General features: G+C 51.2%; 1 protein-coding gene across 10 annotated transcripts in view; it reads right to left on the bottom strand.

Moving 5' to 3' along the window:
* MLPH (melanophilin) overlaps window positions 1–26,313 on the bottom strand; it is a 50,761-nt gene that overhangs the window by 12,397 nt on the left and 12,051 nt on the right. For 6 of the 10 annotated variants that reach the window (XM_014740421.3, XM_014740423.3, XM_070269565.1 and 3 more), the window contains 7 exons: window positions 15,461–15,682; window positions 15,214–15,320; window positions 12,795–12,833; window positions 10,596–10,702; window positions 9,271–9,390; window positions 7,522–7,726; window positions 5,235–5,374 (listed from right to left, as the gene is read on the bottom strand). In XM_014740421.3, the coding sequence (XP_014595907.2) occupies window positions 5,235–5,374; window positions 7,522–7,726; window positions 9,271–9,390; window positions 10,596–10,702; window positions 12,795–12,833; window positions 15,214–15,320; window positions 15,461–15,682 (940 nt within the window). Of the gene's footprint in view, window positions 1–627; window positions 712–5,234; window positions 5,375–7,521; window positions 7,727–9,270; window positions 9,391–10,595; window positions 10,703–12,794; window positions 12,834–15,213; window positions 15,321–15,460; window positions 15,683–26,313 lie in introns of all 10 variants that reach the window. The other 4 variants (XM_014740420.3, XM_014740422.3, XM_070269564.1 and 1 more) reach the window with 1 other exon arrangement.

Here is a 26,313-nt window from a genome sequence, read left to right as displayed (position 1 = left end):
AAATTTTCTCCCAGAGCAAGTGGGACTGAGAAACTGCGGAGTCCCTGGGAGAAATGGGAGCCTGAGGGGTGGAGTGGAGACCAATGACTGTTGTTAGAAGCAGGTATTGTCTCTACTTTGTAAGTAAATAAATTCACGCGTGCAGACGCACGCACACATGTCCAACACGTATGTATGTATACAAACATATGATAACGTGTATGTGTGACAGCAACTGGCCAGCATGACAGGATACAGCCGGGGAGACCAAGCCATCCAGGGTTGAGCCCTAAAAGTCCTATGTCCTTGGAACCCCTTGATCCTGGGCAAACTGGGATGTTGATCACCGTGGTGATGCTGGAGGGGGAAGCCCACTACCCCATGGTGGAGAACCTTACTGTGCCCAAGGCTTCTTGGGGGTCCAGACCCTGCCTGGTCCTGGACGGGGCAGATGACCCCAGTCGGGATGTGCGGCAGAAACCTGCCCGGCTCTCTGAGCACCACACATGAAGCTTGAATTTACAATCTGGGAAACCTCAAGACATTCTTCCCTGCAAAGCCGGTGTGGGTGCCTCAACCCTCCTGACGAAGGGGCTTGGGAGCCCTTTCTCCCTGCCTGGCTGGGACCTGCCTGGCCCTGGGCATTACCTTGGCCTCGGGAGGCACGACTATGTTCTCCAGGTGGGTCAGCAGTCGTTCCACGGCTAACATGCGCTCATTCAGCTCAAAGATCTGCAGCAGAGGGAGAGAAACAGTGGGGGGAGGACGCAGCCCCCTCCCACCAGCAGGACCTGCACCCGCCACCTCAGAAGCTCCAAGTTCCCAAGCAGTGGAAGGAAAGGTAAGGCCACTGTCCATGACGTAACCTGGGAAGGGTGACCGTGAAGCCCACTTTCCATCACCAAGGGTCTGGAACACCAAGCAGAAGCTGGGAGAAGTACCAGAAGGGGGGGTTTGGGGGGTGGATGAATAAAGCGGGAGAGGTGACAAATTCAGCCAGACGAGGAAGCTGATCTGAAAGGCCTATGACGTGTCATTACTGTGGGGCAGCTATTGTCACTGCCATCGTGATCGGCACAGGAAGGCATGAATTAAGCCACGTTGATCAAACTAAAAGTCATTAGCTGGCGGGAGCCTTGGATCATTGTGGGCCAGGAAGCATGCCAGGTGACGACCGAAAGTCACTCAAGGTACAACTTCCTGCCCATCCCTTGAGTCACCAGACTCTTGAGTCACCAGAGTCTATCAGCTCCCAGACTGGGACATGAGAAAATCAATTCTTCAGTTTTCTTCCAAGCCCAGCAGATGCCTCTCTCCTGCCATTATGTCGTTTGCGGCTCACCTTGTTTTAAAAGGGAGATGGCACGTGCAGGGCGCTAAGATGCTCTTGCATTGTCTGGTAGATAATTAGTTTGATCTTCACAGTGCCAAGGGCCTTGAGTGGGCAAATCTGCCTGAAGAAGGACATAAACTGAGAAACGTCAACACGAGGGTTCGGGTGGGGAGTGGCTCTCGGCCCTCGCCTTGAGTGGCTGCTGGTAATTGAGGTCTGCTGTGGTCACACCCGGCGTCCACAGAGGCAGCGATCAATACCTCCAGGAAGAGAGGTCCCCAGACAGCGTTTGTGTCCCCGAGGGGCACCTTGTGCGTAGGACATGTGCCACTTCAGACTTGGAGACGAAGAGCCTGACCCGACCAGTGCTCTACACCGTCCTTGTGAAATGTCACCTCCAGAGTAAAAAGGAAAGAAAAACCTCCCACGATGGGAACCTGGGACATTCTCTTCTGGGGTAGGAGGAGGGGCAGGAACTGGGTGCAGCAAGAAGCCAAGGAGAGGCCAGCAGGCATGGGGCCGGGAGGTGAGCTAGGGGCTCAGTGCTGCTGTGTGGCTGCAGCAGGCTCTCTGCCTCCAAGGCAGCAGGGACCCGATAGATATTACATGACCCTGGTTTTCCACCCTTTCTTGAGAGCCGCTGGCCTCTTTCAGACACCTGCATGGAACACCTGCTTCTTAGGTGCTCATAAGCAGCCCTCACAAAGCTGGTTGTGCCCTTCCCCCTTCTCCCTAACGGGCCACCTGCTCTGGCAGCGGCGTCTGCCCCGGTGTGAGCTCCGACGGACGGTCAGGATTACCACGTTAACTCAGACATGACCGACGTAAACTCGGTATGGAGTCCAGGTGCTCTCAGTGCGTAGGCAACATAACCAAAACTTACAATTTGCAAACACAATGCAGACACAGGCCATGGGTTAAAATGAACGGCTGTCACTTGGCACCGGTGAGCCTCTTATGGGGAAACCAAGTCAGTGTCTGCAGCCTGAGAACAGCATGGATGGCCTTGCAGCAGCTCTTGGGAGTGGAGGTCTCACCCCCCAACCACGGGGGTCAGAGGTGCATGCCAGTGCTCGGCTCCCTGTCACCCTCCTCGATCTCAGACCCAAGGAAGCGTCCTTCGTACCGCATGCTGTGCTGTCTTGGGCCTTCTCTTGGCAGGAGCCATTCTTTACAGAAAGTCTTTCCCAAATATCCTCATCAGAAAGCCCTAACCATGAGTGGAAATGCAGAGAGGGGCCACAGTTAACAGGAGGGCCATCCAGATGCACCCCAATAAAACGTTACTCTGGAGAACTCTCGGCCCCCAGGGATGGCCGTGAGTCCTGGGCTCAGAAGCACTGCTCTGTGGGGTGGGTAGATGCATGGGTGCCTCCCGGACCCTGCAGTGGCCCCTTCATGGAGACCCTTTAGGGTCTGCCCGGGGCTTTCCCTGACGCAGGGAGCACTGCTGCATTCGGAGGCTGCTCTTTACACCGCCCAGTTCCCTTTACATAAAGACGCAGGGGACCCGTTCCAGGTGAAATGTTCGTCTAAGTAAATAAATTTACTAGAAATAAATAAAGAAAGAGAATTCCAGAGACAAGACACAAAGATGAAATAGAGGTTCATTCAAAGAGGCATAAAGGAAGACACCGGTACCAGGAGAGCCCAATCCGGGGTACAGATTTTCCTGAAAGTTATCGAAGTTGCTAAATTGAAAACTTACTGAAAATAGACAATTTGATTCTCGTTTTTGTCCCACAGTCTTCTGACTGGGGAACTTGGAGCTCCTCTGCTTGCTGTGGTTCTGCCACCCGGGGAGGGCTCTATCCTGGGGTGGGCTCCAACCTGACCACACTGGGGAAGTCTCCATCCTGGGGAGGCTCCATCCTGACCACACTGGCTCTCCACCACTGTCCTCCAGCCCCCTTAGAGGTCAGGCCAGTCACTCCCTGGTCTGAATCAAAGGGCACTTCCTTGCATCAGCATCTTCCTCGCTAGGAGGGTAACTGACTTGTGCTTCTTTCAGAGATGGAGGTCGGGTGCAGGAGGAACTTCCAGCCCCAGGTCGTGGGATGCTTCTAGGTGACATTACAGGAAAGAGTCAGCTGTGCCTGAGGGCACTGACTCTGGAGAGGAGAGATGCCGAGTTTAAAAGCTGCATGTTTTGGCCCCACTGACAGTTTTGCCCAATTTTAGAACAAAAAATTTACTCTATTCCCCAAAAAGCCATGCAAAGAAAGACTCCTTCAAAGTGTTGTGCTCATTTTCGTCCGACGAGACTGAGGTTGGGAGGGCCCTAACATCTTGTGCGTGAGCGTGGACTGAGAAGAGGCCCACGCCCGCCTCCTTCCCCACCCGCGAAGGTCCAGCCCTTGCAGACAGTGTTAGAACAGATCCGCTGGCGCGCAGGCAGTGGGTGGCAGAGCGCTCCAGGAAGGCCCGGCCTGCTGGGAGGTGCTACATGTTGCTCGATGTCCCTGGGCAGCGCTGGTCTAGCGACTCCACAATTGAGCCCGAGGTCCTGGAAACAGTTGCTTGCAGAACCAGGCAACGCTCCTCCCAGGTCATCTCCGTACAGAGAGAGGGTAAGGGGTGCGGATGGCCCAAGACCCTTGCAGAAGAGCCCCTCCCAGCTCTGGCCCCCTCGCCTGCCCCTCTGGTCCCCTGCTCCTCGTGTCTGGGGCTTGAATGGCAACCACCACAACCACACGTGCACCATCCATCTGCCTTTCCTGAATGTGCTCAATGCTTGGTTAGTCTTTCCACCTGACAGCCCAGAACTCAGCCTATGGGTTCCCCAAAGGGAAGCTCCACAGATGCATCCTCCACCCAAATCTCCCAGGAGGCGGTCCCAGGAGGAGCTCTGGGCCATATGTCAGTGTGCAGACGAAGCTGGACCTGCATCAATCCTGGTTCCTGAAAATGTGCCAGAGACCAACCTTGGCACAGCCACGGTTCTGGATCCATCCAGAGCAGGGTCCACTCGCCCTCCTCCTGGTGTTGTACCTCCAGACTCATCAGCTATGAAACGGCCCCAACCCAGCGATTCCATCCACAGGCGTCAAGGTCCCATCAGACTTCCGTGAGACTGTGTTCACCGAGTGATCACGATGTTCTCGTCTAAAACATCACTGCCCTTCCCCCAGGAAAAGGCGCTTACGCAAATTTAAATCAATTGTGAACAGCATCACGGCTTAAATTCAATGAAGGGAACCTGTGGTACTCAAGGGAACCTTGTGATGCGTTATTTCATAAATCAGTGTTTACAGCGTGCATGATTCTCACTACCGTAACAGGCATTAAACATTCTAAGTTGAAATTTCTTAAAACCCATATAAAGCCGGATAAGGGTATAAAATAACTGATAGATTATTCCCTCTTTTGTAAAAGGCATAATACTTGACAGAGTATAAAATATCTATTTTCACCAAAAGGAATGAAGTATTGATTATAGGCTATAATATGGATAAGCCTCAAAAACATATACTGAGTGAAAGAAGCCAGATGCAAAAGGTCACATATGGTACGATTCCATTTATATGAAAAGTCCAGAATGGGCAAATCCACAGACGGAGGTGGTAGGTGGTTGCCAGGGGCTGGGGGGAGGTTGGGAGCAAATGCCTAATGAGTATGGTTTTCCTTTAGGGTGACAGAGATGTTTTGGAACCAGACAGATGTGATGGTTGCACAGCACTGTGAACGTACTCAATGTGACTGAACTGTTCACTTTAAAATGGTTAATTTTAGGTTATGTGAATTTTGCTTCCATAGAAAAATGTGCATTTTGATGACAGCTCCTATCTCCGTTAAGTAGGTGTGTGCAATCCCATAGTTTTAAAATATGGAAAGATTTAACTTTTCTTTTACGACCTGGTGTTAAGGTAAGAAGGTTCCACCCAAAGAAGCCACAAGGATGCATTCTTCCAGGCCCCCTTACCTGGCTCTCAGACGGAGTCCGGCCCCTGCGTGTGGACCTGTGGGAGGCCCCCCTGTGAGCTCGGACGCTCTCTTCATCGGAGGTGTCCACATCGGCCAGGTACTGGGATGGGAGCTGCCGATTCTCGGTGACGTTCGCCCCTTCGGAGGAAGAGCACGTTTGAATTATCGGAGTGAAACGCTGAAAGCCAACGGATGTGTTGTTTCCAATGAAAACAAAATGAGAGATCAAAGAAAATGAAGACGTGATTGTATTCCTCTGATGTTGTGGGGCTGTGATCCTTCATCAAAATAAGAATGGAGCCAAGTCCAGTCCCCATGCAGGGAGCTTCAGGAGACAGGGGCCCCAGCACCCCCTACGGGGCTTGAAGAGTTGACAGCCATGTTGGCAAAGCAAAGGGAATGTAATTATGCCACACAGAATCCCACATGCGTGGAGTGTGGCAAACGTGGGTCCCGGCAAGTTTCCATGAGTGGAGGTGACTTTTGGAAGTCTTTCCACATTGGTCACTCTGGGTTGTTTTCGTGCCAGACCAATGATGTACAGACTTTCCTGGGTACAGCTCATCAATGGTGTGGCCTGAAATGCTTGTTCTGGGGCTCCAATGGGGAGAAAACCCACTTAACCACGTCCTCACCAAGAGCTGCCCACCCACTGCTCCAGCTGGCCTGGGTGGCACCACACACAGCCACGTGGGGAGATGGGGGAAGGCGGAGCTCAGGGTTGATCATCACGCGGAAGGTACCACACAAGATCCCCCACCACAAAGTCACGTGTGCACAGGCTGTCTCTGTCCTGGATATGCAGGAGGCCGCATCGGCACGGTGAATTCTGTCAACAACCTGAAGGAGCCTTGGAGACAGCCCAAGCCCAGATGCGAGTCTGGCCCTGGTGCCCCTTTGTTTCCAGCCTGGGGGCCCCTGTGCTGAGGGCACAATTAAGCTGGGCCTGGACCCCTGTTGAGATAATAAACATGTGTTGCTCTAAGCCTCTAAGTTTGTGATAACTCATGACGCAGCAATAGTTACCAGATACAACCGCCTCACTTAACGTCTACAGCCACGTGATGAGTTAGGCGTCAACCCCTCTTTACCGTGAGGAAACTGAGGCACGGTGGTTAAGTGGTTTGTTTGATCAAGTAGCATACGGTATTTTGTGAAATCTCAGACCTTGCAGGTTGTACGACTCGCTATCGAGAAAGCGACAATGCTGCCAATCAAACTCCGACACACTCCTCTCTCACACGTTTGCTGTGAGATGCTCCCGGTTTAAAAGAGGAGGTGAAAAATGTCTCAGAACCAGTGCAAGAGGGCAGTTAGCTGGTCAGCAGAGCTAGACTTGAAACTCAGAACCGCTGTCTCCTGAGCGCCTTTTCTCAGCACAGTATGGTCTCTCTTGGCCTCTCCCTCCCTCCTGCTGCCCGGGTCACGTGCTCAGGTGACTAGGGTTCATGGGAGGAAATGAGTGTGTCCATGTCTGGATCCAACGACTTGGTCAATGCAGATTCATTTACTCCTTGTTTAGTGGGGAAGTAAAGCCCCATCTCCCTCCCAAAATGCCTCCAGGATCCTAATTGGCATGTGGATCATGAGATTATGGTCCCCCTAATATAATGAATAGGGAAAATGGAAAGCGGACCGATTTCCTGGCAGATGGTGTCTTAACCACGTTTTTGAGGCAGCTGGCCCCACTCTGTGGCCACGTGGGAGCACATTAGTGGGAAGGCTAAGCTGCTGCCGTGACCTCACTTGCTCCTCCATCAGTAGGGTGCCTGAACTCCCGAACCTGGCGTGCACATTCCCACAGGGCACAGGAGAAGACAGCAATTGGAGGTTTCATTACGGAGCAAACTGTCTGACAACAAAAAAAGTGAGCAAATCTGGGTTCCCAGCAGTTACAGGCCTCCCGGTTCACAGCTGGGAGCCGATGCTGGGCCACCTGCACCACTGGTCCCCAGGTTTGGAGCTGTCCTGTCCCCATCAGGATGGTTGGTCCAGTGACTGTGGGTCCTAGTAATTTCAGGGAAACTTGCGTGTCCCTACCCCACACCTAAAAGGTGGCCGTGAGCTGTGCAGCCAGTTCAGGCCTCAGTGCTCGTACTTCCCCAGGGAGAGCAGGTGTCAACAGCATTTGCCAGGACTGCACCCACCGCGCAACCACATGGAAGGAAGGGGCTCCTGTCAATCAGCCAGTGTGTCTGCACAAACCAGGGTGGCGGGACAGGCTTTTCAGCGACCCCTGCCCCCATGCAGAGCCCCCCTGGAAGACCATGGCCAAGGGCACCTACCAGGCATGGCAGCGATTCCTAGGGCCTTCGTGTAGGACTCTCCAGGCAGGCAGAGCTCAGCGAGGGCATCCTGTCCGGCAAACGAGAGGCTGTCTGTCTGCTTGTCTGGACGGAGGTGGTACCCAGAGGCACTGGCGTCAGTCTCCTCCTGGACCACGGCCTCCTGGGAGGTGGCCTCATCTATGCAGGGCTCACCTGTGAGGACCTGAGCACACAGAGCCTGTCAGCCACAGGAGGTATTACTACGAGGGGGCAGCTCCTTGGCACGTGGGTCTTTCCAGCCCAAGTCTTGAGAGTTTCCAGGCGTCATTTGACTGATCGAACACTAGACACCCATCCGCCCTGGCCCCTTGCAACTCAGTTCTCTTTAATTTCAAAAATCATGCCGAAAGCATTTCTTGCCTATTCTGCATCGTCTCCATGGGAGGCTGGGGTTCCCCATACCCCAGCCACGCATTGCATAAGGAGCCTGAAAAGCTTCTGACAGCCTCGGGGCCTCAGATCCACCCAGAGACAAAGCCTTGAGGAAGTGAGTGGGGAAGTTATTTTTTTGGGGGGGAGTGCATTGTTCTAATCGTGTGCACCCTGACAATCCTTGGAGGCCAGAGAGGCGAGACTGGGTTGGGGTAGGGCTCCCTGGGGACCCCTTGGCTGCAACCCTGGCACCTCTCCTCCACCTTTCCTCTGTGGCAGAGGGTCCCATCTATTGTGCCTTTGTCCCCAAGGAAACGAGACACTGAGGGCTTCTGGACGCCACAAGCCCCAGCTCCTTTCTAGGTTGGCTGTGCTGGGAGCACTGGGGGCAAGAAGGAAGCAGTCCCCGGGCCCCAGAGGCCATCAGAAATGGAAACTGCAGGTGGCAGGCTTGCAGCTGGAGCAGGACCCATGGCCCCAAGACCTCTTGGGTTCTGGCTCCCTGCCCTGTCATTCCCTCCCCCCACAGGGGTCTGCAGATCAGCCTGGGCAGACCTAACTCTGCCCTAGCTCTGGCCCCAGGCGACACCCAGAGTTCAGTTGTCCTGCCAAAGGTGGTTGTTGCTCTGGGTCTTGTGCCCAAGCTGCCCTTTGCTACATGCCAGTGTCCATGTGTGCCAGGCATGGCCTCTCCTCCTGCAAGTGATCCTGTGAAGTGGGGATAGTCACCCCTTTTTCCAGACGAGAGGATGGAGCCTCTTAGAGGTTCCCCAGACCAAGGTCACACAGCTAAGGAGTAGAGCGACCACGTGGCCTGGCTCTCCTGCATGGCCTCTGCGGATGCTGTATGGCTGGCGGCCTCTTCCACTAGAAAGGCTATCCTAGTGTGGGCCATAAAGTGTATATGACCACTACTAATAAGACAGAGGTCCAGGCACGTGGCAGGTCCTGTCTGGCTCCAGCATGGACACAGCTCCTCTGCTACGTCCTCCTGAGTCACGGGGCTTCTGCCTTACTTCTCTGACAAGCACCCACCCTGAAGACCCTGGGGTCCTGACTCATTTTGCCCAGGCTTGGTTCCTGCCCTGGGCCCCACTTCTCCAAGCTGCCAACCCAGCCTCTCCAGAGACTGGAGAGTGGGACGTTTCTTGGGAGGATGCGAAGTTTCTGTATCCTGTGCCCCCCACCCCAGCCACGGCCCTGTCCACTGTGCTTTATCGCTTGTTACGACCTCATGGCCATCAGACCGCTCCCCAGAGCACTGTCCCTTACCTGGGGCCTGAACACCCGTTGCTCAGGTCATCTCAGGACAGACAGAAATGGGGGCCCACTGACCTGCAGGCTGTCTGTGGCCGCTGGGACTGAGGACAGGTGTGGAGGGTGACTGAAAGACGGAGTGGAGTCGTCAGAGTCTGTCTCGAAGTCCAGGCCGTGAATGGGGAGGAGACGCTTTTTCTTATCAGGTGCAGACATGGGCAAGAGGAGGAGAGTCAGGTCAGCCTGACAGAGAGGACCAGATGCCCCTCACCCCTGGGCAGCGGGGTGGGCGCCTCTGTGGGCACATCCACCTCCTGCACTATAGACAAACCCGAAGGAGCCCCGAGCTGGCACTGAGGGGTGGCCCAGAGCCCATCCCATCTGTCACAAAATCTGCATCCCTGTCCCTCTGAGATGAGCAAAAGGAAACACACTCAGCCTCTGATGGGCATACGCCTGCTCACAAGTGCTGAGGACACAGGCCTGGCGGCTGCAGCCTTGGGGGCAGGCAGGTTTCTTGATGGGGAGGTGCTTCTCACCCTTGACCTTGAGAGGTGGGGCTTAGGTAAATGAGGGGACCCTCGATGGAGGGAGGCAGAGGTGGGCGAGAGCTCTCCAGAGCTCCATGCTCTTTAGATACAAGATTAGAGGTTAAGTTCTAAATCCCTCCCTCATTATAATGATTTTGATTCCTTAAAAGTATTGTGTAGGGAATGTTCCAGACACTGGGTAGTATTCTGTAAGCTCACTAAATGGCATGGATACAATTTTCTCACAAAAAGATGCTTTATGTTGCCCATCAAGCAGCAGGCAGACCTGGCCAGTGTTGAATCTCACAGTCCCATCGCTCTCCAAGTGTCTCAATCTAAACTCACCATCTCCTGCCTCACCTCTCCCCTCCAACCTGCTCCCCTTCCGTCATCCCACCCAGAAACCCTGGGGGTCCCCTTGCTTGTGTTTATCACCAAAAATACGTTAAAATAGAAACAAACACCAATAAAAATGTGGCTTATCACTGGCTACAAAGAAAAGCAAAAAAGTTCGCAGAGGTGAGCCTGAGGGGGATTACTCCCCTGAGAGATGTCAAGGCCACGTCCTCAGGACACCAGTGTCCACTGGGCTCCCTGCCTGCCCTCATGACCTGTGTGCCGCCGGGACTGATGGTCCATGCAGGCTTCTCTGCAGGCTGTGCCCGCTCCACAGCTTGCTTTGGGGTTGCTTATGGTGAGACCATACTCTGAGAGCACGCTCCTGTTTGGATCTCAGAGACCGTTTGGGCGTGGCGGGGGAGGCGGAGTCTTTGTGCCAGAGGAGTCATGGAGAGCACTGAGCTTTTCAGGAAGTCAGAGTATGAGGCTTCTCCAGCTGTGGGGAGCGCTGGGGGTGGCTGCGGGAAGACTTACTTTGCTGCCAAGGGGCTGGGCCTGGGCAGCTGTGTCCAGTTCTCCATCCTCATCCGTCTGCTCATTGCTGTCTCCGCTTCTCTCTCCAGGGCTTCGCGCAGGCCCACCTGCAACAGACGCCTGCATGACTCCACCCAGGGAGAGAAAGACTGGGGGCAAACTATCTGTCCATCCATCCACCCACCCAACCCTCCATCTACCCTCCCACTCATCTACGACCCATCCATCCTCCATCTATCTTCCATCTACCCATGCATCTGTCTATCCATCCATCCATCCATTTGTCCATTCTCCATCCACCTATTCATCCATCCACTCACCTACCACCCATCCATCCTCCATCCATCTACCCATCCATCTGTCTATCCATCCATCTATCCATTCATCCATTCTCCATCCACCCATTCATCCATCTATCCATCCATCTACTCACCTACCACCCATCCATCCTCCATCCATCCATCCACCCCACCCACTCATCCATCCATCCATCCACTGTGAAACATCCAGGCAAGGCCCTCTGCTGGCCTTTCAAAGACCTACCCAAGCATCAGTTAGAACTGGTCCAAATCATAGCAGAAAACTAGTACTCTGCATCAGTTTTAGCAGTGGCCACACCTGCAGCCATTCACCCTAGATTTACCAACTGTTTCCTGGGCAATCTGAAGACACTGGGGGTGTGGTGGGTGAAGGAGGCCCAGAGCGAAGTCATGTTTCCCCAAACAAACCACTTCACGGGCAGTCTCATTTCATCTGCTTATCAGCAGGCCTGGCCTCAGGCACAGATGGGAGGGAGGAGAGGCTCAGCCCCAGGGCCCCTTCTTTCCCTGAGCGCCCAGGCCTGTCTTTCCCCACACTCTTCTTGTCTTTCCTCCCATTCACAGTGGCCTGGTCTGTGTCCTGCTCCTTAAGGTCATGGCAGAGAGAGAGCCTGTAAACGAATTCTGGGGTTTTAGAGCTAGAAGCCCAGTGCATCAGCCTCCTTCCATCAGGGGCCACGAGGGGACCCCTGGCACTGCGGGAGCTCCTGTCCCCTGGGGCCGGTCCCAGCTCTTGCCGCCCATGCACCCCTCCCCCTGTCCCTTGCCCCTCACTCCCTGCATCTTCAGGTGGGGGGAGGTCTCGAGGGTGAACAAGCAGGACATTTATCGTATCTGAGGGTGCCCTGGAGGCTGACAGGGGAAACAGGACCACCTGCACCTCGCCAAGTTCCAGCTCCTGTCTCAGCTCCTGACCCACCGTGACCCTCTGCTCCGTGATGTGGGGCCAGGACCCTGCCAACCAACCCCGTTTCTGCTGGCCTGTTGCTCCCTCCAGGCTCTGCCCAGAGCAGGCGGGAGTGGGAGAAAGAGGAGAAGAACATGTGCCTTCCTGTGCTTCTCGCTTCCTGCTCCTGTCAGCACCCCCTCTCTCCGAGGGCCCCTCACCTTGACACCTGGTCCAGCCTCATCATGCCCGCTCTCCACCCCCAGACATGAGCACCAGCCAGCTGGTGCCCCCTCTTCGTTGGACTCTGACAACAGACCTGGTAATTATTATTATTATTTTCTTTGGTGAGGAAGATCGGCTCTGAGCTAACATCTGTCGCCAATCTTCCTCTTTTTGCCTGAGGAAGAGTGTTGCTGAGCTAACATCTGAGCCTATCCTCTGCCATTTTGTATGTGGGTTGTGGCCGCAGCATGGCTTGCTGAGTGGTGCTAGGTCTGTGCCCGGATCTGGACCAGTGAACCTGGGTGGCAGAAGCAGAGCACGTGAACTAAACCAGTAGCCACGGGGTGGCCCCTTGGTAGTTATTTTTATTCTTTCTGGACATTGACGGTCTTGAGGAAACTCACACCAAACCAGTGGACAGAAGGCACTGAGATGTGAACTCTGTCTGCACCCGGGGAACCTGGAAAGGGGTTTCCAGAGGCCTGGGGGAGTGGGACTGTGTGTGTAGGGTGTCCTTGTCCCCACCATTGAATATGAACAGCGAAGGCCCCCAGGAGCTCTGTGACCCTTTCGGTCATCAGCTCTTTATGTCTCTCCCTCCACTTGGGACAAGGGTTTGAGCAGTATGAGCCCATCTATGAAGACCAAGTCATGCTTAAAAGAAGCCTGAAGGATTTCCCATGTTCCTGACAGGAACAGAGATTTCTTGACTACTGTTGAGAGGCAGTTGGAAACCAAAATGAAACCATTTGAGCCTGAACGACTTACTGTTGATGTCGGGCGAGCCGTGCGCTCTGTCAGGCAAACCTACAACCAGAGAAAAGGAGCTGAGAAGATCTTCCCGTCGGACACCTGTGCGCTTAGGCACTGGGCTCCTCGCCCCCCCAGACCCTCCCCCCCACCGCGCGTGCTTAGGGGAGGGGCTCCTCGCTTCCCTCTCTTCCCACCCCCCCGCCCCGCGCCCACTTAGGGATTCGGCTCCTTGCTCCCCCAAGGGCCCCCCAACGTGCTTAGGGACGGGGCTCCTTGATCCCACCCCCCCCCCCACCGAGGGCCCCCCACAGTGCCTGCCTATCCTGTTAGGAGGCCTTGGGAAAACACCCCCATTGCTCTGAAGGCTCACTCAGAAGACCCCCCGGTGGCCCCCTACCAGCTGCACATGGCCCTGGCTGTGGCAGGTTGCCAAACACTAACTTTAATCATTTCTTTCCTTTTCATTCTTTAATTTGAATACTTTCTTTTTAAAGGCACACCTCTCCCAGCTTTCGTGCTCCTTGCGCCCTTCCCCTCCTTGTGCACTGTGTGGTATTGACAGGCCCCCCACAGGAAGAACGCAGCCCCTGGGCATCACCCTGGGGACCTGAGACTCTCCTCACCGAGCCCGGGCGGCAGCTGGGAGTCTGGGTTCCCGTGGCCCAACAGCGCCACCTCCTGGCCCTCGGTGGTGACAATTTTGAAATTGGCAGGTTCAGGGTGGTGGTGGTTCCAGCAGCAATGGGCCCTGCCTGGGCATCAGAATCCCCACCACCCTTTTTATATAACACGGATTCCTGGGCCACCGCGGTCTCTAGAGATCAGCATCTCCCAGGGTGAGGCCCAGGTCCTCGGAGGTTCTGATATGGCCTGCGGTTTCCCGCCATCAGCCGGGCTGCCTTGGGGTTGAGATTCTCAGAGGCTTCGCCATGCGGCTTTGCGAGAGCCCCCTGTGGTTCCCGCCCCTGAGCCCTGTGGAAGGGGCTGGACCAAGCTCCCTCTGCCATAGGAAGACCCTCGGTGGCTCCTGGCTGGTTCAGTGGACGTGGGATTTACTGATGGGCTCCAGCCCGAGACAAAGAAATCAGCCACAAAGAATCAGCCTGGGGAGGAGGTGGGAAGACCCCTCCCCCCCCACCAAGGACAGAGTGATGGTACCTCCCTGTCCCCGGGGCACTCCCATCACATCTGTTGTCTCAGCATGTTATCAGCAGGGCTACTTTTACTCGTAAAAATGTCCTGGTTTGATGACTGATCCTATGTTCTCCCTCCCAAGAAGGCCCACACCCTGTGTTCTGCGGTTCCAGGTGCTAAAAGCCATCACAGGGCAGGGTGCCCCTCGGCGGTCTCTGTCCTGCATTCAACAATGTGCTCAGATGCCTCAGAAACACCTGCACCATGGCCATCGGGAGCTCAAACGCTCTGGGGGTGGCCATGCCCAACTTCTGCTCCTGCCTATCAACCTGGGGCTGTAAGGGACACAAGACACAAACAAGGTGCCTCCCCAGAAGGCCTGGGGGAGATGCCTGGGCTGGGCACGGTGAGGGCATCCCCAGTACAAGAAGCAGAGCATCGGCTCTGGACGTGCAGGAGCTGTAGCCCGGGAGGCACTTGCCCCCATCCTCCAAATGGAGACACTCATGATACTGAGATCCCAGGCACCAGCCCAGCAAGGTGTCCCACCCAAAGCTTGGCCAGGCTTGATGGCAGAACCTGGGGCTCAAGTGGCAGGGACAAGGTGTGCCTTCCCCACAAACACTGCTCAATGATCTCCTATAAAGTTCAGGGGAAACTGGCAAACTCAGGCATTCTCCCATCCTTCCCCTGAAATGACCTCTGTCTAAATAGCACGAAGGTAGACAGTAAAGGTGAACTCATGTTTAGCATAAGACAACGGTCTGGATTTCAAGTTCATCACGAAATAAATAGTTGAATTCAAAATACTAAAACAAACGATTGAGTTACAATCAATTTCTCTAAGTCTTGAGGATGATCAGACTCATGGGAAATGTTTGTTGAAAAGAGAGTCTGGGCCCCAAATCCCAACCCCCGGGAGGAAGGGCCTGGAAAACGTGGGCTATTAATCAGAGTCTGGTTATTTGATGAGCCACCCAGTTTGAGACCCTTGGCTATGCGTTTTCAACCTGCTATGGAGCTCTGGAAAAAATACGATTTCAAAAAGTGGGGGTGTCAACCACACGCAGGACTTCCCAGGGGGCCAGGCCAGGCCAGGGGGTGTCTAGAAGTTCACACCTCACACGAAAAGCAGCCAACCTCATATGAAACGCCAGAAACAGGGACTGACAGACAGGTGCTCACACCACATTCCAAAGGAATCTGCTTGGTCCTGAAACATTAGCATGCCTGGGAACAAAAATAGCCCCCTGGACACTGGACAGAGAGGCCCTCGCCCTCCCGGCCGGCCGCGCCTTACCCTGCAGCCGCCCGCAGAGGGATCGGATCACCTTGGCGCTCCCGAACCGCTTGAAGCGGGCTCTCACGTGCCCGTAGTACCACTCTAGCGAGCCGATCTTCACGACTCTGCAGAGAGACGGAGCCCAGAGCTGGGGGCGGCCCTGCCACACACACCCACGTGCCCACCCTTCTTCAGCCAGCCCCACCAAAGGGACACACTGGGCCCCAAAACCAGCAGGGTCACTTGACCTCTGGGCCTGGCTCACCTGGCCAGGTGGCAGGGGTCGCAGAGCCAGCCCTGCTCCTCTGGATGGGCGTGGCTGCAGGCCTTGCAGATGAAGAGGTGGCAGTCCACACATTGCCTCTTGGGCATCACCAGGAGCCGGTAGGGCTGCAGGCAACGGGCACAGTGGGTCTCATTCAGGTGGGCGGTGTCCGAAAGCAGCTCCCTCTGGGAACTTTCCCTCTTAATCTTGCCCTTCAACCCCCTTAGGAAAAGATCAGAAACAAGAAATATGTTGGACACCTTGTTTTTTTTTTGAGGAAGATTAGCCCTGAGCTAACATCCACTACCAATCCCCTTCTTTTTGCTGAAGAAGACTGGCCCTGAGCTAACATCCCTATCCACGCCCATCTTCCTCTACTTTATATGTGCGATGCCTGCCACAGCATGGCTTGATAAGTGCGTACATCCAGGCCCAGCATCCAAACCAGTGAACCCCAGGCCACCGAAGCAGAGTGTGTGGACTTAACCACTGTGCCACCTGGTCAGCCTCTGGACATCTTGTTTTTACAGTTGGTTTTAAATGTGTGTGCGCACACACACAGGAACTCTCCCATATGCAGGAAACAGCGACCCAAAGTGGGGTAAAGACTCACAGGCAGCCCTTACTATTTGCAACGCCAATCCCACTCTCTCCCTAGGGGGAAGACCAATAAGTTGGGCTCAAACATGAGCAATTTGGGTAAGCTGGAGTTGAAATACTCTATTTCTTTTTTTTTTAAGGAAGATTAGACCTGAGCTAACATCTGCTGCCAATCCTCCTCTTTTTTTGCTGAGGAAGACTGGCCCTGAGCAAACATCCATGCCCATCTTCCTCCACTTTATATGTGGGATGCCTACCACAGCATGGCTTGACAAGTGGTGCCATATCTACACCCGGGATCCGAACCAGTGAACCCTGGGCTGCTGAAGTGGAACGTGTGCACTTAACCGCTGCGCCACTGGGCTGGCCCATGAAATACACTATTTTTATAGACAAGAAATTGCATTTAAACATTTCTGTGACTACTGACAATTTTACATTTTCCAGTCTGCACGCCCACGACTTTGATTCATGGCCAAAGGACAACGAACCATGAAGGTTCAGAAACACAGAGTGGGGCAGTTACTGCCATTGCCTGCACAACCTCATGTAACTCAAAATCATGGAAAGAGGATGGACTGAGGTTCTGAAGCCCAAGTTCTTTCCCCAGCTCTGAGCCTGAACCCTGAGTTTTTCGGATGCAGAACTCAAAGCTCGGAGACTGTGCCAGGCTCTCTCTTTAGCTGGATGGCGTGGACCTGTAGACAACCTTCCCTGGATGGGGTGAAGTTGGTGGCTCTCAGAAGCCCAGCAGGAAGCAGGCGAGGTGGAGCCCTGGGTGTGCAGCCTGATTGGGCCACATGGTTATCTAGAGCCAATCTATTGCCCAGTCTAATTTTTTAAGAGGAGGTAAAAGAAGAAAGAAAAATCCAAGTGGTTCATGAGCTGGTCAGAGCAGCAGCAGAGGTCACAGAGAATGCAGAGGAAAGGCTCATTCAGAAGGTGGGCAAGGCAGAAGCTCCTTTCTGTGAGGCCCTGGCCAGCTACACCCGTTCTGCCACACTGGCCTGAGTTAATGGCCCTGAGCTGAGGACAACACCTGGTAAGTGGAGGTCGGATTGGCGTCCCATTGAGAAAGCTGACGGATCACTGCACCCTCCCTAGAGGGGTCACACAGGGTCCTAAGGGCAAAACCAGATGATATTCCCTCAGTGAGCAGTTCTGGGTCTCCTCCAGCAGTGGAGCAGGTTGACCTGCTCCCCAGGTTTGTCCCGTGGAGAATGGCTGCAGTGGTGTGGCTTGGCGAGTGTCCAGAGCAGGAATGACCCAGAGCCCAGAAGTCCCAGGAAAACCACCGTTCCCCCAGACCACGGGGTTTTCGGTAGCAGAGCTTCCTGGTGAGCCCGCCAACTGCACTGATTGGAAAGCCCACCCCCAGATAAGGAACATGTTCCCTTTGTTTTGGGTTTCAGAGAATGTCTGCCAAACATAATATTTTTAGTTTTAGATGAGATCAAATTAATCCATTCTTAGTGACATAATTAGACAGACACTAGGAGCCATTGTCTTCTGAGAACTCTGCACCTGTGGTTTCTGATGGGGACACCCCAGAGCATGGTGGAGGCTGAGGACAATGGAGCGATTCCAAGCAGCTTTGGGAGACTGCTCTGGTTTACAGCAGCCTTGACTGCAGTTCACTGACTCCCCTCTCCCATCTATTGATTAAAACACTCTTGAAGACAGACACAAAAATAAGACTCCTGTCTCAGATTTGAAAACCAAGAAAGGATGGCCAAGTGGTGATAAGAATCTAGGGGAATATTGGCATCCATTGACTACAGTTTAGATAAAGCTGCATGGATGAGGTCAAGTCTTTGCTCCAAACAGAGGAGCACCAGGCACCTGGAGCCAGGTGGGAAGGCTCTGGTCTCCTCCATTTCCACTCTTGCTGTATCTGCATCAGCCAGAAGACCTAGAGGCCGCTCCTTCACTGGGCAGGGCCTTGTCCAGCCTCTCTCCCAGTGAGTGCTTCTTATTCTCTATCCAGGCAGAGCTGTACCCTCAGGGCCCAGCTCAGCAGGAAGAAAGATGAGGACGTGTGGAGGCACACTGCATCCCAGAATGTGAAGTCCTCTTAAATAAGAGCCCAGAAGAGTCCTGGGGTGGTGGCTGGAGAGTGACAAAATTCAGGTGCTGAATTTGGGGAAAGGATAATTATATTTTGCTTCAGATTCTTTAAAACATAACTTCTCTTCTTCATAGATGGAGAACGGGAAGGAAGGGAAAAGGAGACTCCGTATTGCTCCAGCAGAGTAACACCACATGATGCCTGCCAGCCACAGGGCACATCAACCAAATGGGGAGGAAGTGAGTGGGGCCAGAGCAATGCACACGCCCTGCTTAGTGCAAACACTGGGTTGACCAGATGTCTGTCCACTACACATACATCAATAGGCAAAAGGTCATCATGCAGCTACAAGTTAAAGTCACCTTCAGGAATAAAAGGCCCCCTGAATGTGATTTACTACCAGAAACAGAAGAAGACTTGAAACAAGTCTGTTTGGTGTGCTAAGTGGGGCATAAGAGAGAGGGGCAAGAGACGAAGGCTGAGATGGAAGGACTCAGGCTATGTTCATTGACGTGGAGAAGAGCTGGCTAAAGTAAAGACGGAAAGAACTTAAAATCGACAACGAGGAGGGAAATGGGCAGAATTGCACTGCAGCATATTTAGTCCAATGATTTAGAATAGTGGTTCTCAACATGTGGTCCAGAGGTTCCTATGACCCTTGAAGAAAGTCCACAAGGTCAAAACGATTTTCATAATGATACTACGATGGTATTTGTCTTTTTTGCTTTTTGACACCTGCAGTGATGATGCAAAAGCAATGACGGCAAAACTACTAGGGCCTTAGCAGATCAAGGCAGAGGAACAAACTATACCAGTAGCCATTCTCTTTTTTGTCACAAAGGAAGAGTAAAGAAGAGGAGCTTGTCTTTGATGAAGTATGTCCTCGATTAAAGGTATGTCCTCGATTAAAGGTATGTCCTTGACGAAACAGGAAAAATTACTCACCTTATCCAACCTTGACCCCTGGGTACCTGCCTTCTTAATATTCTGTGAGCTGAAATGAGACGTGCACTGTGTATTGAAGGACCACAGATGTCCTGATGAAAGGAGCCAGGCAATTGCTTGAATTCCAATCCGAACTAGAAACTTTTTCCAGGAAACATCATTTTTACTTGAAAGAACAGCTGAGAGAGAAACTATTCTGCCTGGGGCATTTGCCCAACATTTTCTCAAAAGTGAACAAAGTGAGCCCGTCACTTCAGGAAGATAAGTGACAATATTTGTTGCCAATCACAAAACTCAAGCTTTCAAGCACAAAGAAGAACGTTGGAAAACTTACATCTGCCGCCACGAGCTTGACAGTTTCCATCACTTAAAGGTTTCTCATGAGATCAGTGAGGATGGTCATGAGTGTGATTTTGTTGGTTATATATAATGAAATGTGTCGACATTTGGGAAGTCTGCATACGGTGTTACAAAATCAGGCATGGATAAAAGGTCCACTCTAAGTGCAAGACAGGCCAATGGATTTTAATGGAACAAGGGAGGAAACGTTCACTGATACGGTTTCAGATTCCAAGAGTGTTGGGGAGAGCCCAGGACACCAGGGGTTGGTGGCTCATCCCTCCAGGGCCGGTGCGTGTGCTCTCTATCACTTGTGTTGGGCGTTGGGTGGATCTCTACAAATCTTAGACCAAGCCCTAGCAGGACGGTATGATGTGCTGAGAGGGCCAGGGGACGAGTGGGGTCTTGGGGTTGGTATCAAGAGGCCTCCGCATGTAGGGTAGATGGCTGGGATCAGGACCTCAGTGGCAGATGCCAGCCACTCCCAACGCCCGTCAGGAACATTTGCATATGAGCGATGGTCCGCATCCCAGAAGCAGACCCAACCCTCTGCTCTGCATCAGAGAACAGCAAGGAGCCAGTGGACAGTGTGTGCAGTCAAGACCCCACCAACTCTGGTCACAGTGAGCGCCATGAGCCCCTCTCCCATCACCCACTGCTGACCTGGATGGGTCACGCTGGAAGAGAAGACTAAGCCAAGAAAGGAGACCGTAAGCGAGCAGAGTCTGGGATAGGGACATCGACAAGCTTAAGCTTTCTTGCTGCTCAATGGGTGGAGACTCTTGAGTAAGATCAGAGAGGTAATCAATGAACTATTTTTCTTTGCACAGCTTGGGTGTGAGTGAGTTTGAACCCTGCCACAGTAGCACGATCACCACGGGAATAGGTGAAACCTCTCCCAACCAGGAAAAGGAAGGGAGCTGGATCTTCAGACTAGAAGGGGTTGCTGGATTGTGGGCCCCATGCACACAACTGACGGACACAACTGCTCAGCTACAAGGATGCAGTAATGTCCCTGCCAGCATGAGCAGACAGAGCAGGCTGCGTGGGCTGGAACACAAGCCTGGCATGCGGCTTGTTTGCAAGACCGAGAGCTAGAAGCAATGGGGCAGCTTCGTGTTGCTGCTGTAACACATTTGCACAAATTCAGCGGCTTAAAAACGACGTCAACTTATTATACATGGTTCTGGAGGTCAGATGTCTGACACGGGTCTCTCAGGGCCGAAATCAAGGTGTCAGCAGAACTGTGATCGTTCCCGGAGGCTCTGGGGGAGAAACCTTGGTTCCCTGACCTTCTCCAGCTTCTTAGAGGGCACCTGTATTTGCTGGCTCACAGCCCCTCCCTCCATCTTCAGAGCCAGCAATGGCGGGCTGAGTCCTTTTCAGGCTGAATTACTCTGGCTCTCAGTTTCTCCTGCCCTCCCCTTCCTTCCACTTAGCAGGCCTCTGTGATCACATGGGCCCCACGTCCACGCCTTTTGATTAGCCAGCTGATAGTGTCATTGCATCTGCAACCTTAATCCCCCTTTGCCACATAATCTAACATCCTCATGGATTTGGGAGATCAGGATGTGAACATCTTTGGGAGTGTATTATTCTGCCAGAGTTCTGAGGGGAAAGTGTGTGAGTGGAGATCTCACTCCCAGCCGAGTAAAACAGAGATCCCGAATGTAAAATCCACACCCCATGCCATTCCTAGGAAAGCAACATGAGGATGTACTCCAGAGGACCGAAGAATGAATCCCAAGTAGGACTCTAAGAATGGGGTGCTGCAGCGTGAAAGAACTGGAGTCACAAAATGAAGAGACAAAATTATTAAAGTTATGACAACCAAACTAAACATAGCTGTCAGAGATAATTGCTGAATGCACTGATAATTGAAGAGCAATTACCTGGATCTAAGCCCTGATTATACAAATCAGGAATTATAGTGAGGGAAATAGAAACTTGCTAACGTTCTTTGAAGTCCTCTGAAGAGAATGACCGCAGGATGATAAACACGATAAAGAAGAAATATGTGGTGATGTATGAACGGCAGGCCCCTGGTGGAGATAGCCTCATAGGAATCTCGTGAGTGATCTTAGACCAGAGTTGATCTCCGGGTCCTGCCTTGGCAGCTGACTTCCTGGCTCAGCCCCTGGTTTTTCAGCCCTAAAGTTGTCCGTCTGCAGTGCCAGTGGTCCAGCTAGGGGTGACTTCAAATTCCCTATTATTATTAATTTTTAAAGCAAGCCATGTTTGCCCATGTCTCACGCTGGGAGATCTTTCACAGATTTTTCTCAGGAATTCTGGTCTGTTTGCGGAGACTGCAAATCCACACCACCACCTGTTTGTCTTTCTGGGGAAGGTTCGCAAGCCTAATATTTGATTTTCAGGCTGTGCCCTTTCAAACAGGGTGTTCTGTTTAGGTAAGCTTCAGTCCTCACCCAAGGGCGTGAGTCAGCCGCCTCCTGCTCCGCCTTCTCATTCTCCCGGGGTTTTAGGAATACCCAAGAATTTCCACCATAAACACACTGGGAGCCCATCTCAATCAACACAGGAAGCCATGGGCTAAAAGGACTTCAAATGAGCATAAGAGAAGACAATATGCAAATCAGCAATGATGCTGATTCTAGAATGCTGAGGCTCGATTCGATTCTTTTCCACGCCATACACAGGTCGCTCGGGTCCGGGATGGTGGGCGACCACAGAAGTTCTGGGCTCTTCCCCAGAGGGAGGGAGGTAAGAAGCTGGACTATTAACTGGATGTTCCTCCAAGAAGATTTACTTGGTGCGCCTTTGTATTTACGTGACATTAAAAAATAATGTGACTGTATTTTCTCTACTTAAGACCTTTTTAACACCCAAGTAAAACGAATTAATATAGAACACTGAGAAGATAAAGAGAAGTGAAAATACAAAACAGTAAAAAGAATCCCCCGACCACCTCCCACATATCCCCATGTTAACAACCACTGAATGATCTTCGTGGCTTGGAAGTCTGCCTCATACTCAGAGTCCTCACTCCTAAATGGGGACAATAATAGGAGCCACATTTTGAGGGTATCTGAGGATTAATGATGGAACACAGACAAAGCTCCAAGTGGTGTCACCTGTGTGCATTCAAAGATAGCTGTTGAACCTTTCTGTGGTCAGAACTGTGCTGGGTGCTGGTGACACAGTAGCAAACAAAAAGAGAGCCCTCGCTGGGCTTGGATACGGGCAGGGGACAGATACTAAACAAGTACACAACTCACATGATATCAGACGAGTGCTGAGGACTATGGAGGCAGATCAAGCAGGCTAAGCAAAAGAGGCAGTGTCAGGGGAGTGGTGGTCATTTTAGAAAAGGCAATCCGGGAAGGCTTCTCTGAGGAGGTGACATCTGAGCAGGCACGTGAGCCATGTGAAGAAGGGAGCAACGGGGAGACCTGGCGGAAAGGCTATTCCTGGGGGCCTTGGGGAATAAAGACAACAAGGCAGTGAGGGTGGAGGGAAATGAGCTCCTGTGGTGCCCAGCAGCAAGATGGCGAGGGGTGAACGGGGATGGCTGTATGGATGGTGAACAGTGGACGGATTTGAGATTTATTTTGATGGTGGAGACAACGGGGTTAGCTGATGTATGACACATGGAGTAAGGAGGGGAGACGACTGTGATTCCTGGGAACTTGACATCAGCAAGCAGGCCGCTTCCGAGATGGAGCCTGGGGGTGTTGGAGGTGGAGGAGGAATCCAGACTTCTGTTTTAGACAAGCTGGGTGAGAGATGCTGACCAGACCTCCTGTGAGGTGTGGAGCAGCCATCTGTGTACGTGCGTCAGAATTTCAGAGGGTAGTTCTCAGCTGAAGGCATAAATTTGGAACTTGTTGTCTAGACCAATATGGTAGCCACCAGCCACTGGGCACACGGGACGATTTAAGTTTAAGTTAACTAAAATTAAATAAAATGAAAAATTGGGTTCCCAAGTCGCCTTAGCCACATTTCAAATACTCAACAGCTATGGGGAGTGCGTGGCTGCCATATTGGAGAGCGCGCATATAGAACATTTCCATCATTCTGTTGGGCAGCGCTGGTCTAGAAGGCATTTAAAACCACGGTGCTGGTCGAGATCATTTGGGGAGGTGTGCGCACAGAGAAGAGGGCTGAGGCAGGGGCCCTGGACCCTCCAAATGCCAATATTGAAGGAGTCAGGAGGATCCAGCCAAGGAAACAGAGACGGGGCTGGACTCCAAGACATGAGTGTGTGAGTCACACGGAGAAAAGGCTCAAGGAATGCAGAGCCTCTGTTATTACCATTATTAGACTTTTCCATGTACTTTTTAAAAAGGGAAATGGGCTAAATCCATACATTTCCATAACCTGCTTTTCCCAGTGAATGTCTTGTGAACTGTTCATAAAAATTTATTGCATTATTTTTAATGCGTGCAGGGGAATCCATTGTTGAAGTCACAGTTAAATTTGGTATTTAACCAAAGCTTGTAATTTTGGACGTTCGAGTCTTTCTAGGATGACTTTGAGCAGAGGGCTTGCTTCAAAGGGTGAGCACACTTTTAAAGCTTTTGCTACACTGTGCCAGCTTGGCCTCTGGTAAAGGTTGAATTACTTTATCCCTCTCTTCAGCTGTGAATTTCCCTGCACCCTTTAACCAGGCTGAATATTGGGATTCTCATTCATCTTTGGAAATACGTGAAAAATTTTTCCTTTAGTTAGTTTGAATTTCTATTATTACTCTTTTAGTTATTTTTTTTTTGTGTTTATTGGTTATGTGCATTTCTTACTTGGTGAATTTCCTGCTCATATCCTTTTCCTATTTAAACATTGGGATTTTCACGTTTTTCTAATTTGGAAAATATTTATTTTTCTGATTTTAAGGAGCTCTTTATATATCACAGATATGACTCTTCGCCATTTCTGTTAAGATTGTTTCTTCTAACTTTTTAAAAGCCAAAAATTTTCTCTTTAAATTCAGATGGACATATTTATTTAGTCAATACTTATCTATATTTTCTGTTGTGATTTCTTTCTGTGCTATCATATGTAGGCATTCCTATTCAAGATTATATACATATTTACCTATATTCTCTTCCAGTAATTTTCATAGTTTCATGTCTTACATTTTTAATATAACAATTAAAAATTTGAGGTCAGCTCCCTCCCCCCGCCATGGTCAATGGTCCCAACGCTTAGTTTTAACTATCCTTCCCTTTCCTACTGAGATGAAATGTTACCCTCATTGTACTAGAAATTGTTATATATACTTGCTGTATTTTAGGCCTGTCCGTGTTGTCTCATGGATCATCTACATCTGTGAAAGGACCACATTGTTTTAATTAACCAAGCATTAAAATATATCTTTTTATTATCTTATTGGACCAAGGTCCTCCTTATTCTTCTTAAACTGTTCACATCTTTGTTTTTCATACCATTTTCTCATGTTGCCCCGAATGCCTTGGGAATTTGACTGGGACTACAGCTCGCCAATTCCTCAGGAGCCAACATCTTTGCAGCGTGACGTTCTTCCCATCAAGACTGTATGGCATCACTTGCTACTTATTCACAGTTTTGGTATGTCACTCAGTAATATTTTGTACTGTTCTTCACATGGTTCTGCACATTTCTTGCATGTATATTTCTAGGTACCTCATATTTTTATTATAAATAGGATTTTTCTATATATTTTCTAATCAGTTATTTTTGACGTCTAAAAAGGGGACATTGATTATCTTTTACATTCTTTTGTAATTAGCCAGACTACTAACCTCTCTTTTTCTTGCTTTTCCAGATAACTACCTTGGGTTTTCTTCATCTGCAGATAGTAGTCTTGGCTCTCTCTGTCCATAAGTAAACTCTTTATGTTGCTCGCTTCTCTAAGCACATTGGCTGTCACTTCTGGGACAACGATAAACTGATTGTGATAAGTGGTGACAATAGAAATCCATTTCTTGTTTCTAACATTATATATCATGATGACTATTTTGGGTTTGTTAAAATCATATTAAAAAGGTATTCTTTTATTTCGATTTTATTAATTAAAAAAATGATCAGAAATAGCATGCCTCCAAACACCCTTCTATAGTGTTGAGATAATCCTAAATTTGTCTCTTTAGCCAGTGCTGTCCAATCACGTTCTGTGATGGCAGACATGTTCTATATCTGCCTGTCCAGTATGGCAGCCACTACCACATGCATGGCTATTTGAAAACTTGAAATGTGGCTAATGAGACTGAGGAATTGAATTTTAAATAGTATCTAATTAATTTAAATAGCCACATGTGGCTGGTGGCTTCCATAATGGACAGAACATCTTCAGGTGTATTAGTATGGTGATCTAACTGGGCTGTATTTTTAGTTCTTTATCTTTGTCAATACAGAAGGTTTCAGGGTTAAGCTAACGAACGTTCTTTCCGGTATAAGCACTCTAAATGGCACAAGAATTCTTTGTTCTGTGGGCATCTGAAGACCTGTCTGTGAAAGCATCTGGCCCCAGACCCTGTGGGAAGACACATCTTTGGCAATTTGTTGCATTAACGGGCCAGAAGGAAAAGAAGGAGCCTTCAGAGTCACTGCAGAGGAAAGGCAGGAGGGTGTTGAAAAGGAATACCAAGGACAGACACGGTGCGGGGGCAGGGAGGAGAGCAGGGTCCCAGGTCAGGAAGAACAGGGCTGAGAGAGGCTACTGACCGGGCCCCTAGGAGGGGCTGCCAGAACAGTCCAGTGGAATGTGAGGTGGACATAAAAGGAGCAAGATGTGCCAGCATTCAGCAGGACGGGGTTAGGGACAGACAAAAGGCTTTCTGAGGATTTTTTGTTTTGTTTGTTTTTTGTTTTAATATGGTGATTGATTATATTGACATTCCAAGTTGGAGCCAGTAGAGAAAGAGGGAATAAGTGGGGCAGCGATCTGTTCCAGGAGTGGGGGGCA

The sequence above is a fragment of the Equus caballus genome, chromosome 6 (assembly GCF_041296265.1).
Source record: "Equus caballus isolate H_3958 breed thoroughbred chromosome 6, TB-T2T, whole genome shotgun sequence".
NCBI lineage: Eukaryota > Metazoa > Chordata > Mammalia > Perissodactyla > Equidae > Equus > Equus caballus.
The sequence above is the reverse complement of the archived record's forward strand: the minus strand, read 5'-3'. Positions and strand labels throughout refer to the sequence as shown.